The 17946-nt window shown below is 41.5% G+C and overlaps 1 protein-coding gene across 2 annotated transcripts in view; it reads left to right on the top strand.

The window, feature by feature from the left end:
• SORCS1 (sortilin related VPS10 domain containing receptor 1) overlaps positions 1-17946 on the top strand; it is a 312215-nt gene that overhangs the window by 215653 nt on the left and 78616 nt on the right. For both annotated transcript variants that reach the window (XM_076338969.1, XM_076338970.1), the window contains exon 6: positions 9547-9611. In XM_076338969.1, the coding sequence (XP_076195084.1) occupies positions 9547-9611 (65 nt within the window). The remainder of the gene's footprint in view (positions 1-9546; positions 9612-17946) is intronic.

Raw genomic sequence — 17946 nt, 5'->3', positions numbered from 1 at the left:
TTGCTCAAAGTCACACAGCAGAGGCTGATATCACTCTGGTTCTCTGAGTCTATAATAACCAGATCCTCTGGTCCCAGTAGTCTTTTGAGAGAACTTGTTATTCATCATCAAATCAAGATTTGTCAGAGCAAAATATAACTCCTCAGTCCCAAATCCTTAGTTTGGCAGAGTTCTACCACATGAGAGAAAAAGTATTCTCAACTCTATTTGATTATCATGGAGACTTTAAAAATGGGGGTAAAGTAGTAACTTGAATGTTATCCTAGAAGCCATAACTGAATAGAATCTTATCCATTTACCTGACTCTGCCCCCTTCCTCCCCTTAGATTCTTGTCCTCCAGCTGTGAATAGGGAGAAGAGGTATATCCACCTGAATAAGCCATTTGGGACTGAGAGGCCCCATTCTGATTGATGCATGGGTTGGTGTGTTTTGGTTTTCCCAATTCAGCTGATTTATCTTAAAAAATCATCCAGAGATACTTTATAAATGAGTACAGACTCCCGTGAGGTCCAACTTCTCTCCCATTGTCCACTTCCCCCCATTAAAGATCTGCAGAAGTAGGGAGGCATCCATATACCAGGTTCAAAAGCTTGATATAGTGGTTACTCAGTAGCAGAAGCTTGCAATGCTCTGCAGAACCCTGGAACATGTCAGTCTTCAACGGGCATTGGACTAAGAAGCCGATTTCTCTGTATGCACCTATAAAGGACAGCCCTTGAGAGGGTGAGGCAGTTGCACTGTAAAGTTAGCTGTGGATTTGTCTAGATCTATGTCAGGAAGGTTTCACTGCTATTTTCTGTTGTATGTTTAATGAGCAGCATACTGTGTTACCAGAGTTGACTTTGTACTCTTGCTGTAAATGACTTCCTGGCCTCCTCTGGAGCGTACTGACTGGGCCACAGCACTACAAGATGCCAGAAACATGCATCTTAACACAGTGGGAAACTGTGATCCTATTAGACTGTACCAGCACAGAAGCAGTAAATCAGGTAGGTTTGGTCCATTATATCAGGGAGCTGAGTTCAGAGGCTATAACTAGAGGATACCTTCCTCCTTCTCTCCCTTCAAGCCAGCATGATGTCTTAAGTTTCCTACAATATATGAAAAAGAGATGTAGGACAGGAGGACTATCTTAAAATCAGGATCTAATCCTGGTAATTGAATTTTATCCACTTGGTTCTGATCCTCATTTTAAGATGTTCCTCCCAGCCAGTGTTACCAGCAATAGATACCTACCTCCCTGAGAATTCACATCCATCTATTTCAGAGTTTTAGCCAAATTTCCTCTCTGGAGCTTCCCACAGAGACCTGTGGTGTTACTGCAGTGGGGGAGAAGGCTTGGTTTGCTACTGTCCTCAAAGCTATGGGGTACATGGACATCATGGGGTGGAAGGCTGTGGATAATCCCGCTCTAGGGTTGCAAAAAATGATGGTGAGAGTAGAAGTGACTCCCCATGGCCTGGAAATGACGCCACTACCCCCATTTACCTACTCATCTATTTTAGTGTTAGCAGCAACAGCCACCTGTTTTTCTGGGTCAGTGTTGTGAGGTGGCACAACTAGGAGGAGTTGGGCTTTACTCACTGCACTGCTATTTTCCATCAGTTCTAGAGAAAAGGTGACAAACTGAGTAAAGCATATCATAGGATGGATTTGGCCCAGTGGCTGCCAGTTGAATGGCACAAAATTATATCATTTCATCTAACTGGACAATGTGGGAAAGAATAGTGCAGAGATGTAGCAGGGAAAATCTAATTAGATGATTGTCGGGGGAAATTTATTGGCCAGGTATAAAGAAATGAAATGCTGATTTATGCCTGTCTGGAATCTGGCCCTTTGTTTCTAAAACTTGTCAGGAGAATAAGATGGTTAAGAGATGTTAAAGCTAGAAAGCAATCTTTAAAGTATGTTCAAGGAATAGTAAAATCTGTAAAACTTCACACAATAGGGACTGAACTAAAGAACCACAAGAATTCCCTCCCACATTAAGCTCCCTGGGGCAGATTTCGCTGACCTCTGCAAGCAAAAAAGGAACAGAGAGTATGTGCAAAGTCCTCATGGAGTCAATATAGTAGTAAAAGAAAAAGGAGCCTGGAGGACTCTCAGGCTCTATTTTTGTCTCTGCCACATACAGCTGTGTGATCTGGGTCAAATCAATGAGGTCCCTGTGCTCTTGACTAATCAGTGGAATTTATCTATAAAGCTGAGAACAAAAATTTTCCTCAACCCCTATTTCTAACTTGGTCTGTTGGTCTTGTACTTTTCCATAGGTCTTGAACAAATCAGTAGCATGCAGGGAAGGTTACTTAAAGGTTGATTGTCAAGTACTTTTGTATCTTTGGACAAAAAGCTCCCTGTTCAGTGCTACATGTTACTATTTTTATGAATGGCAATTAAGATTTAGGGTGTTATAGAAGCATCAGTGGAACCAAAAAATTGATGCTACTGAGGACTCCATGAACGTCATCCACTGTTGTTGTTTTCATTCTGTCCTTTAAAACAAAACCAAAAACCTGCCATCCACTAAGTTGGAATAAGCTGTCAATTTTTTAACATGAAGTGGCAGGATGTGTCCCAGAGGCAGTGGAGGAGCTGATTTTGCATTGGCAAGATTTACGATAAGGGATTCGCATGAGTGCTGAGGCTAAAGAAAGATAAATCCCCAAAGGAAAATTCTACCAATAATTGAATTACAAAGCCATTATCATGTGCTGAACAGAGAAACTTTATAGCTCTATTATGACAGGATAAAGCTTGTTAGATTATTTATGTTCATGGGACAACTTTGGCATAAGGATCTCTGAGAGTATGTTCTCTCTTCCACCTATCTGTTGCAGCTAATTAGTCTTTCTATGTAATGCAGTGTATGTGGAGATGGAGGTGTACTCAAACTGGGGCTGGAAAGAAGGAATGCTGAAGGTCAGGAGACATCTCAAAATAACTAACACGTTAAGCACAAAGTCGTCTGCAGAATGCAATTAGAGTCCAATGTCCAGAAAGAGAATCAGGACAGGTTGCAGGGAGGGCAAGAGAGGGCACATAGGCAAATGAGCATTTTTAGTGATGAAGGGTGAAACTGGATTTTCCAAGTGATGTGTCACTTTTCAGTTTGGTATTGCATTACAGCCACTTCTAACCTACTCTGAGTCAGTGTCAATAAGCTCAAAATGGCCAGAACTGTGGGGCATCTCATTCCACCCACCTTAGAAGAGTCGTGCTGATATCTGTCAGTTATAGAATCATAGAATCATAGAATACTTTGGGTTGGAAGGGACCTCTAAAGGTCATCTAGTCCAACCCCCCTGCCATGGGCAGGGACATCTTCAACTAGACCAGGTTGCTCAGAGCCCCGTCCAACCTGACCTGGAATGTTTCCAGGGATGGGGCATCCACCACCTCTCTGGGCAACCTGTGCCAGTGTTTCACCACCCTCAGCGTAAAAAATTCCTTCCTTATATCTAGTCTAAATCTACTCCCCTTTAGTTTAAAGCCCTTCCCCCTCGTCCTGTTGCAACAGACCCTGATAAAAAGTTTGCTGCCATCTTTTTTATAAGCCCCCTTTAAGTATTGAAAGGCTGCAATAAGGTGTCCCCAGAGCCTTCTCTTCTCTAGGCTGAACAACCCCACCTCTCTCAGCCTTTCTTCATAGGAGAGGTGTTCCATCCCTCTGATCATTTTTGTGGCCCTCCTCTGGACCCGCTCCAACAGGTCCGTGTCTTTCTTATGCTGAGGGCTCCAGAGCTGGATGCAGTACTCCAGGTGGGGTCTCACCAGAGCAGAGTAGAGGGGCAGAATCACCTCCCTCGACCTGCTGGCCACGCTTCTTTTGATGCAGCCCAGGATACGATTGGCCACCTGGGCTGCGAGCGCACATTGCTGGCTCACGTCCAGCTTTTCATCCACCAGTACCCCCAAGTCCTTCTCGGCAGGGCTGCTCTCAATCCCTTCATCCCCCAGCCTGGATTGATACCGGGGGTTGCCCCGACCCAGGTGCAGGACCTTGTATTTGGCCTTGTTGAACCTCATGAAGTTCACACAGGCCCACTTCTCCAGCTTGTCCAGGTCCCTCTGGAAGGCATCCCATCCCTCTGGCATGTCGACTGCACCACTCAGCTTGGTGGTGTGATCTGCCATCCTTTGCTGCATGAACAAATCATACCTCTTTCCCCCCAAAAGAAGGTGAGGGATGGTCATAGGAGTCCTAGTTCTGCACTTGTTTGTTTCCTCTGAGACATTGGAACGCTGCATGGCATCTCTGTCCCCATAAAAAGAATGAACGACATTTGCACTGGTTCTGTCTGTGAAAAGGGCATAGTAGCATTTCTGTTTTTCCAGCCTTTCATTCTGGGCCATTTGTATTGAATAAGGTTGTCTTTTATTGCTTGGCTTAAAATACCTTTGATCTTGGCTGCTGTGAGCATGTATGATACAAGGAATACATATGAAAAGTTTTCGATCAAGCTTCTTGTGCATGTAGTCCCAGATATGGTGTGACTGTGTCTGAAGTCAAGCATCCAAAATCAAAGGCACCCAAAGCTACTTTCCAGAATGCACAAGGCCTTGAGATGGAGCCCTTATTGTCTGGTGCTTCGAGTTCTTTGTTGATGAAAAATGGTGGTTTGAAATTAAGTACACCAAGTGGAAGCTTTTGGTATCTTCACAATGATGCCTTTTTGCAGTTCTGAGTGGTCTGACTGCCTTGCAAGCCTCATCTGTTCCCAGCATCCATAAACAATTCCTTTTGTCCCTAGAAGTGAAAAAAGATAGAAGAGGTGGAAACCCCAGGATAACAGGGTCTCTATTGAATTTCCTTGGCTCAGAAGAGCTGACAGGCCAAGGAAGCCAAGGTTTTAGAAATGTTTCAGACAGAGAGATGGCAAGGGGTTGGTCACTACAGAAATATGCCAACTAGTGTTTGCTGTGCAATGGGTAGTGCCAGGCTGCTTTTGTTTATTTCAGCCTAGTTCTAAACCAGAGGATGATTCAGGGTCTTTTCCCTGTGCTGCTTCTCACGGTGGATGTAGAATCTGCATTCAGAGCAATTACTGCACTGCAGCTACTGATATTGATTTGTGAAGCTCTCAAGTGCAGATGACTTCTTAGCAGGTTTGATGGTGATTAAAATTTTAGGAAGCAACTTTGTAATAGGACTGTGGGGATCCTACATTTTTCATAATGTGAGCATCTTCTGTGTAAAGGCAGTGAGGTCACTGCCTTGCACTCCCCTTGGCTTTTTTAAATCCTCATTTTCCCAAAAGATTATTTTTGTCTTTTTTTTTCTTTTCCTTTTTCTTTTTTCAAAACATCCAGACAATTATACCAAGAAAACACAAAAAGCCAATCGCAAAAATACAATAGGCACCATTCAGCAGAAAGTGTTGCAAGCATATCCCTGGTGTACTGAAGTTTCAGGGAGTATTACAGAAAGCCTGAGATTAAAGGGACAGACAAAGGGCATGCTGGCATTTTACCATAAAGTGAAAACATAGACCACGGCAAGAAGAAAAGTTTGTGGATGTATGAACGATTGGTCTTTGAGAACGGACACTGAAAGGGAAGAACAGAATTGAGAAATATGAGAAGAAAGTGCTGCCGGCATAGCTAACAAAAGTTGCTCAGAATAGGGCATGGCAAAGTTTTGGACTGATGTTTATTTTTAGAGAAATTTCTGAGAGAAATCAGTAACTGAGTGGGCCTCAGAGTGTTGTTCACCTGTTCACCCTGTTCTTTGCAGGGTGCTTGGTTTATAAGCTATCGAATGTACAGCACTTTTCCTTCTTTAGCTTGTGAAGTGTACATTGACCAGGTTGCATGGACCATGTGCACAAAAGATCATGCAGCAGAGCGGGCAGTTCTATCAAGTTAGAAACACTGAGTCTGAGGCTTTGGTGTTATCTAGGGCAAATCCAGCATGTAGTTTCCTTCTTCCATGCGTGAAGCTTGTATTTATTGATCACTCTAGTTTTGGTATAAGAACCTTCAAATCCAGTCATCAGTCAGAACTGGAATTTCTTTGTAATCAGTTAGGTTTATTCATTTTGTTTCATACTGATGCCATGGGCTTAACACTGTTACTTAATAGTACTCAGGCTTGTAGAAGTATATTGTCCTGCTCAACTTCTAAGGATGATCCTTTTTTCCCCCAACCAAATGAAAAAGCAAAGAAAACCCACTAATAGTGTTGCTGCATGCTCGGTAGTGTTGCGATAGGTCTGGTTGACATACTAAAAATTTAAGATTTCTGATGTATATTCCACAGTTCCTAACACCTTGTTTCCAGTAGATGCTTTAAGAACTGATTGTCCTATGCGTGTAAAAGGATGAGTGTGTGTTCTCAGGTGCAGTGCAACCAAGAGCATGGTATTTATCTCCTGTACATGCTCGTTGTGGTCAATATTGTATTTCTGAATGTCTCCTAGGCCATATAGTAAATAGTAAAGCTGAGGTAAGCTGTATAAAACATTACTCTCTCAGAGAGAAGACGGCCCAGGGCATTCTCTTTCCCCTTTACTTACAATCCATAGTTTATCTGTAATTCATGTTTTTAAATGTAGGTAATAAACATACTTCAGGCCTGCTTTGGGACCTTTATGTGATCACATGTGGGTGTCTGTAGTGTAGGTGTCCAGACATCTTATATTCAATGGAAAGAAACAGCCCTTTCTAGGATAAAGTTTATCTTCTTATGAAGTCATATCTAACACCGTTCAGATGAACCACAGTGCAAAACTGCCTGTTTCTCCTCACTGCCTGCAAAGAGGGTTGAGTGTGATTAGCTCAGAGTTAAATATCTATAGTGTATAACTGGGTAAGGTGAATATTACTTTATGTGGCTTTTCAGGTGGTATGGAGGGATGTATAGAGAAATATCACAGGGCTACCATGGAATAAGACAGCATAATACAAGGAAATGTGACATTAAAAAAATTCTGGTTAGTAAGCTCTTAGCAGAATCCAGATAGGAGTGATATGTTTCTGGATGTCAGCTATGTACAGCTAATATTGATTTGAGAGGTTATGTGTTTGTATTTTGCCTGTCCTTTGCAACCGATTGTTCATGTTATTTAATATTATGGGCCTGACTGTGACCTTGTGCTGTCACAAGTAAATTAAGCCTATTATGTATCAAAGCAATAGAATGTGTATTTTCTAAGGTAGGAAGAAAGATCTAGCAGATAGGAAGACCTGGATATGGTTCTTGCCTCTACCTCAGATGTCCTGTTTGACTTTAGGAACTCCCTTAGATTCTCTGGGCCTTAGTTTTCATCTTCGTTTGGCATCACATTTCTAATTTGCAGGGGTTAGGAGATATCAAAAGAACAGAAGCCCTTGAGTAGATGAATAATGTTTATCGCTAGTCATGTTTCAGCCATCCTTGTTCTCTACATCCTTGGGACAATTGATGGCTTAATTCTACCTTGATTTGAAGCTTCTGCAGTCTCAGTACTGGCTGTTGTGTGAGACTAAGTAATATGCAGGTCATTACAGATGTAGCCTTCTAACTTTCAGGGCTTGGTGGGTCCAGATATTTATATGCTGCTCTTAAGACTTTTAAGAGTTTGATGTAAATTATGGCTCATATCACAAGTGAAAACAACAGTGACAATCACGTCCCATCCATCAGTGAGACATCTCATTCTGAATTAACTGTCTTTGCCTGAGAAGATGCAATAGAGGTGTTTCTTGGGGTCAGAATAGCAATGTAAGGAGGAGACTCACAAAGCACCTGACTGTAGACTCACAGGCTTTAACTAGGGCAACAAGTTCTCTGCTGGATGAATACTACTGTTGCATGACTCTGAAGAGATAGAGTGTTCAAATCAGTGGAATATAATCCTTGTTTCTTTGGAGAGTTCACATCCCCATGGGGCTGCGTCAGGTAAGGAGGAGGAATGCACTGACAAAGCTGTACTGTCTTCTGCAATAGCCCAGTTCCAGGTGTGCTTAAAGCCCGCTTGAAGAAATAAGAGTAAAAAGGAGATATGCCAAATTACAAGCTTAGTCCTTCTGCAGTTTTTTGGAGCTGTTTGTCACTGGCATCTATCTATCTTGAACTGAATTGTAACTAGCAGGCCCAGCATTTTGGCCCTAAATCTGCTGATGATAGCAGGTAAAGGAAAAATGCCCTAGGAAGGTACTCCCTTCCCACCCACTTGGTGTCAATTATCAGGAAGTAGAGATTTTAAATGGATGTTGAATGTTTAGGAGGAAAAGACCTCGTCATAAATGTTCTTAAAAATGGAGAAGAGGTGAAAGGAATGCTGGCTCAGAGTCTTTTCTGAAACTTTCCAGTCCCCAGCAGAGGAGAACAAAAAATTCCAAACCTTTTCTAGCTAGGGAATTGTTACAGACTTTGTCAAGCAAAGCTAAGGATTAATCAGGACACAAATAGTCTTGTTATTGTTAACATTTTTATAATGGTTATTAGTTAATGCACATGATGATTAAGGGCTGGAGCTGCCTCTGATTGCAGTCAGTGGGAACTGAATTAAGGTCTAAATCACTGTTTGAACCTCACTTTTGATTTCCTGAAAAATAATGAGGCTTTGAACAGAACAGCATCTAATTTGTCTATCACTGGAAATGAATGTTTGTCTTCCCTCGTGCATCTATTAACTTGGAGGTCAGGCAGCTAACAAGAAACTGGTTGTTTAACCCTTAGCCTTAATGTAGGATTATGACTTGGATGATGGGACCAAGACCAGAAACAAGGCTGATTGTCAGAGATGCTGCTGAGGCTGCTGTACAATGGGATTGGTACATACTTGCAGTCAGTACTGCCATAATTCAGACTGTTCATCAAACTACTGGCCATTTGGACTGTCCCAGGGAGTTCTTGAGCCAGCAGTGCCAGTCCAGGGAAACCTCAGCAATGGCAACAAAGCCTGAGTCCATAAACCCCTTATTTGCAGTGCTCAATGTCTTTATGTTGTTGCTTGTTAATACAGAGTGAACAAACAGTCATTTTCTGAGTCCATATGACATTTCTTTTATTAGTGGAACACTGTTTTTATTAGATCAGAAGTGATAAAATATCTCAGGATGAAAAGGGTTTTTTAAATTTCTTAATTAATGAGGGAATATTGATCATTAAGAGTGTCAATTAAGCAAATGTGCATAAAATGTCCAATATAAAGGAACAGCTATAATTACTATGCTGGCAAACACTATTATCCCATCAATTAAAGTTTTCTGTATCCCATCCAGAACTGAAATGCATTCTTCCGACCAAACCAGGAGACACGTCAAAATGTCAGGCGCCAACGAGAACAGAAACAAGTCTCCAGGTGGAAAGAAGTGAAGTAAAGGGGTCAGAAATAAAGAACTCATAAGTACAATGGCATTGATTTGATAAAATGGTAGAATTTCTTTCAAGTTTTCAAGTTTATTTTAGGGAAACCTCCAAATGGCTTTAAAAATTATCAGCTCTTACTTGTGAGTATGAGTTTAGGTCCAGCTAAACAGGATCTCCTGTGGAATTACTATCTCAGACATTCATGGTATCTGTTGTTTTTAATGCCTTTGTATCAATCTGTCTTTTACAGGTCTATGATGGGGTCCGGTAGAGAGTTTGATCTTGTGCACCTGGAGGCAAAGACAGTGGATGGTCGTAAGTACATCAGCTTCCAAATATTGTGGTATTCTGGACTGCCCTCATATTCTTGTAACCACACAATATCATGATGGAAATCTGACTTCTGTTTAGTGATTCACCCATTTAATATGAGGGGTTTGACTGTTCCAAGGCAGGTCTGTCAGAAGAGAAGTCTTTCCAGCAAGGCAAAAAGTTGGGATTAACAGGCTATGAAAGGAGCCGAGAACATGGTAAGGAAGAATAGGTGAGAAGCAGTAATTGGAGTTAGTATATACAGCACTTTTCTTTCTTCCTACGTGATTTTTGTTCATGGGAACATGACATTGGAGAGAAGTTCCTGGGTCACAGAGTCTAGCTGCTGTTGTTTCACACTGTACATAATATCACCTTATTCACAGCTTTACAGTTTTAACAGACCAGGGATACTCTGCCTTAGGTACTACCTTTGAAAATACCTCATTTCTCTTGCATTAGAAACCTTTTAATGACCAGCCTAAGTGTATTCTTCACTGTTATTGCTGGTCCTGTCATTATCCTTCACTTTCATCAGCTCCTCTCCCTCCCTGCTTTCTCTCTTGAGGTGTTTTTCTCCATTCCAGGAGCCTCCTTTACCTGCAACTCCAAAATATTCTCCTAATTGGCTGTAAATTCTCTCAGGCACCCTGAGCCACCTGCTGGCCTTTTCTCCTCCCACCCATGCTTCCTCAAGATTTATCTTTGAGCTCCACTGCCTTTGCAGATCTTCCTCCATGGATTTGTTTTCCACAACACTGGATTGCCTCGGGCAGGCATCACACTGAAAGCCTGGCTGCCATAGATCTTGTCATTGTAATTCCATATTGTTTCCTCTGTAAATAGCAGCTTTGCTGCAACATAACAAGCAGATTTTTTACCATTTGCAATATATAAGTATTAATGATGCAGTCAATTAATTCCTTTAAAAATGGATAAAGTTCTCCCCTGAATTGTACCCCCAATGCAGTGGTGTTACTTAAAATGTGTATTTTGTCATCGGAAACTTAAAAACTGTCTGAAAAGGTAACTGTAAGGCAATGAGTTTTTTAACTCACTGAAATTTAGCATGAAAGAGAATTTTTTGGAAGATGAATTTTGAAAAGAAACAGTTGCGATAGAAACCATAAAGTTTTAAAGGTCTTTCCATTTCAAGATATGCAAGATTAGTAAAAGTGAAAGAATATATTATCTCTATTTCTTATCATTTGTGATCTCTGATTATTATTTCTCCTCTCAGTTTCACTTTCCTGAACATGGTGGCAAGGCTGGGAACATGAGGCTTTCTATTTCTTGGGGCACGCTAAATGAGAATGAAATATTCTAACAGGACAGTGTCTATTTCAGCACAAAACATTACTGTTATAAGGCATTAAGAATTTGAGGTCATTGAGATGAAGCACTACAATCAGTGTTTAAGGAGCTATATTCTGGTGATGCTTTTGGGGAATGTTCAGCTTACAGTGGGCAGAGAAAGTGCCACGCTCCAAATGCCTTGAATGGTCTTGTTTGAGTTCTTAGGCTGTAATAAGAACATTTTGCATGGCTATAGCACATTTCTGCAAAAGACTTCTTGAGTGCTTAACAAATTAGTAGGCTTTGTTACACCTCTTACGGTGGAAACCGAAAAACAGGTAGATGAAACTGGCCTCACTGAGGAGTCAGGCATATTACTAAAGAATAGTGGAATAACAAATTATTGCTCACCAGCTGAGCTCTAGTAACCGATTCTGCACACTTATTTTGGCTTAGTTGCGAGGCAGCACAATTTAAGTTTCTCTGTTTAGGCAGTGACAGAAATACTAGTGTAAATATAGCGGTGGTATCAAACCTTCAGCCAGTGGTGACCCCTCTTGCAAACCAATCATTCAGATGAAACTTCTACTGATGAGTCAGGAGGTCCCCAGCTCAGCTCATTGGCAATATAAGAAAGTGTTGGATTTTCAGTAAGTGCGTCCTTTGTTTTGCCTATTGTTCCAGGGAGCGTTGGTCTTTGGCAGAGGACTACGGTGGGTAGCTCAAAGCAGTAACTTTGGAACATATGACAGCTTTTTTTGCCAAAAGACATTTGGTAGCAGGTCACAGGATTTTGAGACTGAGGCAGGCTAAGAGTGTGCATATGGTCGATTACTCTAGTTACCATGACCAACTTGGTATATTGAGGTCTCTTGGCTACTAGAGCCTTCTTCTAAGTACTAAATCAGTCTCCTTTTCCTGGATGAAGTAACTATGACCCTCCAATGGATGAACAGACCTTTCTCCTCTGGAATGAAGCAGGTGTCTTGCTGCCAGTGGGGTGATGGGGTGAAGTGTGCTGAAGTGAAAAAGATACTTTTTTTCCAAGCTGAGGGTAATTTGCAAATAATTTTTCGTGTTTTTTTGTGTTTTGTTTTGGTTTTTTTTTAATGTTCTTGCAATTACTTATTTATACTTTGTTTGGAATATCTCTTTTGAGAGTTAACCAAGTGTAAAAATTCAATAAAGGGATTAAATTTGAGAAGGTAGAGTTGCCAAAACAAGGCAGGGAGAAAGAAGGAAAGAAAGGGGGGTGGTGTGGAAACAACCACACAATCTGTACAATAAAATAAAAGATCCTGAAGTGAAAATATAAGGGCTAAGCAAAAACCTGCTGAACTCAGTACAAATAAGAAAAGCTGCCTCATTCTTGTGCTGGTATCTTTTCCAGCAGAGGCTGAGTAGTACAACTGCAGCTTTAGGTGAGAAGAAGTAGAAATGTCAGCAGAGTACAGTGTTAGCCCATCTCCCTGGCATGGTTGTTTGAGAACATGTATCGGCAACAATCTTAGCATTGGGCTTTCCCTGCTAGAACACCAGTAACTCTCTATCTCTGCTCCCTGATTATGGTCTGTCTGTGCATTTTATTTATTGTGTTTATATACATAATGTAAAAGGTTTACAAGGACCAAAATAGGAGTCTCTTAGCAGGCATAAATCAGTATAACTTCAGTGGCATGTTGATTTACACCTGCTGAGGATCCGGCTAGCAATGTTGTCCCTAAGCTCACATTCTCCCTACTTTTTTTTCCCCTCAGGATCTGGAAAAATCTGGACTCCTTCTGAACACACTGTGTCTCATTAAACTAGGGTGCAAGTAGTGATGAACAAACTGAATAAAGACTGTGCAATTTAGTTGTATTGATGGAGACAGATTTGCAGGGCTAATCATTGCCATTTGTTTTTAATCCTGTTGTGTAAATTTTGGAGAGCACCAGGCAAATTTTCATCTTGTCAAATGTGACAGTTTTCTTTGTTTTTTAAAGGCTTCAGGCCCAATCCGATTCAAGCTGGGACTGAGAGCACAGTAGTAAAACTGATTTTTCTGGTTGGAAGAAGTTCATATGAACCTTATCTCACATTTCCATTTGTACGCTTGGGTGTCCCTGGTGCTCCACTTTGATTTTGGAACAGAATCAAAGGCAAGCCGGCAAAGTCAGCAGGAATTGTGAAATTTTTTTGGCTGGTTTCAGGTCAACACCCCAGTAAGACAATTAATCCCCTGCAGTTCTTAACCACACGGTAAGCTTTTCTTTGTTACATTCACCACCATAGTCAGCAGGCAGAATGACTGGTGGAAGTTAAATCCAGGTTTGCTCAAATGCAGCTTGAAGTGCTTTCAGAAGGTGTATAAACTTAAGAACGTGGGTTTTAGGTTTGTAAAGAATAACCAAGTCCTGAAAGATCCTTAGTTAATGGGTTTATCTTATTTGAGCTAGGGAGGGTTATCCCAGTGAGGCCTGATTCAAGCTAATTGACATGAGAGGTAGTTTTTATTCAGGTGATCCCTACTGAGGAATCCAGACTGTTGGTGAGAATTAGAAAGATGGATTCCTACAAGGCATTTGGAGGCTAACGGGGTACCCACTGGCCCTCCACAGAGTGGCAAAGCTGACTCAGAGGATGTCTAAGTGACAGTTTCTATAGATGCAAGTCAAGAAAACCAACTGTTACATTTCTGAGATATGCATTTGCTTGTGTAGATAGATGCCAATTGATTTTGAATGAAGTTTTTAATTTATTTAATTTATTTTTTTTAAAGTGTGGATGAAAGAAGCTAAGGGGTTTTCTAATGTGCTAGCAAAAATTTAGAGAGCTCCTAATATTTAAAAAGTGCTTTTGTTTCCTTTGCTTTTCTTCTGCTGTCCTGATTTACACAGCAACTTTTCTTATTGAAAGGTAATTTAGGTGCTGCTGTGGTTGCAGGTAAGACCAAAGCCTCACCTGGGGTCAGCAGGCATGCGCTGCTTGCTGGTCAACAGGGACTGAGCATCTGGCCAATAGCATCTGAATCACAAAGTTGTGCTAGGACTTTAATATCTGTTTTCACAGAACATTGCTAGAAAGAATAAAATAATCACTGCTGTGGGAAAAACAAGTAGGCAACCTCACCTGACAGTCTTTTGCTAATGCAGCTAGAGTGGTGAATTAATTCCCATAATGCCCTAAACCTGCACAGTGATTTTTTTCCTGATCGTGAGTAGTATTTTTCCTGATCATGATTAGTATTTGTCCTGGAGAATGACATCTGTTAGTTTCTCTAATTATATCCTTATGCCAGAAATGGCAGAGGATATACTTCCCCATGTAAAGAAAGATTCCTGACTCTAACATGCAATGAAGAAAGAGTAGCGGCAGGATAAAAACAGATTTGTGAGTAGTTAGTAAATGGGATGGCTTCATTTCACTGATCTTCATTACTGGGTAATTGCTTTGCAGTTGCTGAGTCCTGGACAGTTGTGAATATATTCCCATATCATAAATTTTTCACAAATCAACATTCAGATAAAAACCAGTCATTTTATGTATTTCTCAAAAAAGGAGTAGAAAGATTAATGTATGGGAGAATGTTTAATTAAATTGTGGTACTCATTGCTATGGGAGGTTCTGAATGCTGAAGGTGTACCTGAACTGCCAAGGCACCTGGACATATTCTTACATTTTTTTCTAGGCTTCTGTTATTAGTCACTGTTGGAAAGGGGTTACAAGCCTGGGTCTTTCAGTGAGATATGTTACTACCATGTTCTTACGGTTCATTAGTTACAGGATGCCAGTCATCCCTCAAAAGCAGAAACTATCCCTAATGTATAAGCTGCTCAGTAATGAACTGGGATACTCCATAGTAAATCTGGAAGACAAGTCATAGACTGTGTGGATGCTCTTTGCATAAACTCCTGATTTGTCCTTAGTGGATTTATTTGTAGAGAGAAGGACACATTCCTCAATTAATTAAAGACAAGAAAAATAAAAATCAGGAGGAATGATACATTCACAGTGAGTACAGTGAATATTTTCACTGACTCTGCTTATGATCAAATAAGGTTTTTGAAAGATACACATGCAAGCTTAGACTGGAAAGCAGTGGGTATTATGGTTTCATATGTCATACAAAATAATACTCGGCAACAAAGTATCCTAGTCTGCTTTAGGAAAGGATTTGAAACTCTCCCCTGAACTTTAGCAGAGGCTCACCAACCTCCAGTAACCACCAACGACCTTCCATCTCCACTAGCTGAGCCAAGAAATGTCTCTGGGACAGGCTGGATGCATTTCCCTTGAGAATATATTAGCATGAAGCTCAAGCTAAACAGAAAAGACAAATATTTCATGGCACAGGGTCCCCCTGGCTTTTAACTTCTGCTATGTGTTAGCATTTGCAATTCTCTTTCACCACTGAAACAGATTAATTTTGCCAGAGGTTTCCCTTACAAGATGTCTCCTCCATTCTTGTGTTCTGTGACTTTTCTTGCTTCTTCTTTAGAAATAGCTGCCATTCCCTGAGAAGAATCCTACTCTAGGTGTCTAAATCTGTCAAAATCAAAGTGTCTGGGGGTGTAAGAGCTGGGAGTTGCTATGTTCTTCTCTCCAGGCACAGCGTGACTTTGTTGTTGTATATTAAAACCAGCAGCTGTTGTTGGATGTGAGGGTTCTGGAACTGAAAAGCATAATGTCCTAATTACCTATGGCAGGGAAAACATCTGTGCAGGAAAACTAATGAAATTAATTCCAGAACTTAGCAACTGAATACATTAATTGACATTAATTAATGCTAAATTACAAAGCTCTGCCACTGGAATCACATAAAATGTCCATGAGAATCAAATGCCGAAACAAAATCCTTGAGTTAATGTGAGCACAGCAAAACTTCCCTTAGAAAAAAGAGGGATCCAGGCACTGCAAGAAACCTGTTTTCCTTCTTTCTGTCTCCCATAGCAGAGGGAGCTTTTCTTAGTGTGCACATCTCGGGGTTTGGCTGTTTGGGAGATTAGCTTAAGCAATTTCAGTGCTTTGCCCTTTAGTAGTTATTACTGGCATTTTAGAATTGAAGCCGTGGAGAATTGCACTGTAAAAGTTCACAGGAATTGCCTTAGTAAATCTTCATCAATGGTACAATCAAATGCTGTACAGACTCCTGTGATCACAGAAGAAATAGACATGGTCCCCATTCCTCCATTAAAACAGGATCAAAAAAACTTCAGTCACCTCTAATGGATGTCAACCTGGCCTGCTCTTTAAAATTTCTTGTGGAGGAGATTCTTTAATCTTCTTTGCTGGCTGGTCCCAGCAGCACCCGTCCTGTTACCTCCCTGTTCTCTCAGGATAGATAACCTGTTTGCATGGGAAATAAGACGGCACTGCAGTCTCCTCTTAGTGTCTCCCAGGTGGCTGGTGTGCCTGTGGAAGTAAAAGGAAACAATGGGGGGGGGAGGAAACAAGGTGGGAAACAGAGGTCTGATCCTATATAGCTCGCACCTCGAATACTGTGTTCAGTTTTGGGCCCCTCACTACAAGAAGGACGTCGAGGTGTTAGAGCGTGTCCAGAGGGGGGCAACGAGGCTGGTGAAGGGTCTGGAGAACAAGTCTTCTGAGGAGCGGCTGAGGGAACTGGGGTTGTTTTGCCTGGAGAAAAGGAGGCTGAGGGGAGACCTCATCGCTCTCTACAACTCCCTGAAAGGAGGTTGTAGCGAGGTGGGTGTCGGTCTCTTCTCCCAAGTAACAAGCGATAGGACGAGAGGAAATGGCCTCAAGTTGCGGCAGGGGAGGTTTAGATTGGACGTGAGGAAAAATGTCTTTACTGAAAGAGTGGTTAAACATTGGAAGAGGCTGCCCAGGGAAGTGGTTGAGTCCCCATCCCTGGAGGTATTTAAAAGACGTGTAGATGAGGCACTTAGGGACATGGTTTAGTGGACATGGTGGTGTTGGGTCAACGGTTGGACTCGATGATCTTAGACGTCTTTTCCAACCCTAATGATTCTATGATTCTACGCTGGGTGATTTGATCCCATGTGTGAAAACCCACCCGGTCTTGCCAACAGCTCAGGGGGCGGTGGGGCCAGCCATTTCGACTGATGCCGCTTTGTTTAAGCTCAGGATTGCCAGACATTTCACTGAGGTCCCCGGAATGAGAGGAGATGAATGTGGGGGCAGGTATGGGGGGCTGTCCTTCATGATACAATAGATTGAGTTAACAGGAAAAGTGGGAATTGGTTGTGTTGCAGGTGAAGAGATGCATGCCCGTTCTCCATCTTTTGACTAGGAGGGGACATGCTGCACCACACAGTACTATTGGGTGGTGGAAGAGGCTCTGGCCCCCTTGTCCCCCTTCTTCCTGGGAGCAGAGGGACAGAGGGCTGAACAGCTCTGAAAGGGAACTTTCCTGAGCTCACTGGAATGAGCAGGCTGGGAGTTATGTCGTTCCCTGCCCTCTCGTGGCTAATGTGGAAAAAAACATATCCCTCTAAAGGAAAATGCATTTCGATCATGCTGTCTGGGCTGTATTAATTAATGTTTTGCAATGAGCTGCGAAAGCATAAAATGTTATAAACTACAGTGACTAATAATACTTACTTTATATATTCCAAGAACTCTGCAAATGCTGGGGTAAAATCATCCCTCATCGAACTTTCCTGAAGGTTCGTTACCCTGCATGTCTGTTTCAAGCAGAAGTCAACAGCCCTTAGAAGCAAGGAAAGAAATGTCAAATGATAGATTTTAATTAAAACCAAGATTAAATATGAGATGGTAAAAATCCAGCCATTTCTATTTCAGTGTAAAATGCTACTTCTCTGATCAGAAAGTGGTAATTATATCAAACAAGGGGCTGCGCTTCTCCAACAAGGAAAAAGATCAGAAGTAGTTCTAAAATTAAATGCCATGTAGTGTTTCTGTCATATAAGTGCTAGTGCTAAAATGCCAAAATCCTTCTTCCTGTAAATCAGCTTTGTCATTAAACAAAGAGCAACTTCTTAATTGATCTGAAAGAGCCCAAATTGAATACTGAGAATCTGGTTCTGTATTCTAGGATAAATTACCACCATGAAGA

Source organism: Aptenodytes patagonicus, chromosome 5, assembly GCF_965638725.1.
Source record: "Aptenodytes patagonicus chromosome 5, bAptPat1.pri.cur, whole genome shotgun sequence".
Classification (NCBI taxonomy): domain Eukaryota; kingdom Metazoa; phylum Chordata; class Aves; order Sphenisciformes; family Spheniscidae; genus Aptenodytes; species Aptenodytes patagonicus.
This window is presented reverse-complemented; position numbering and strand designations above follow the sequence as displayed.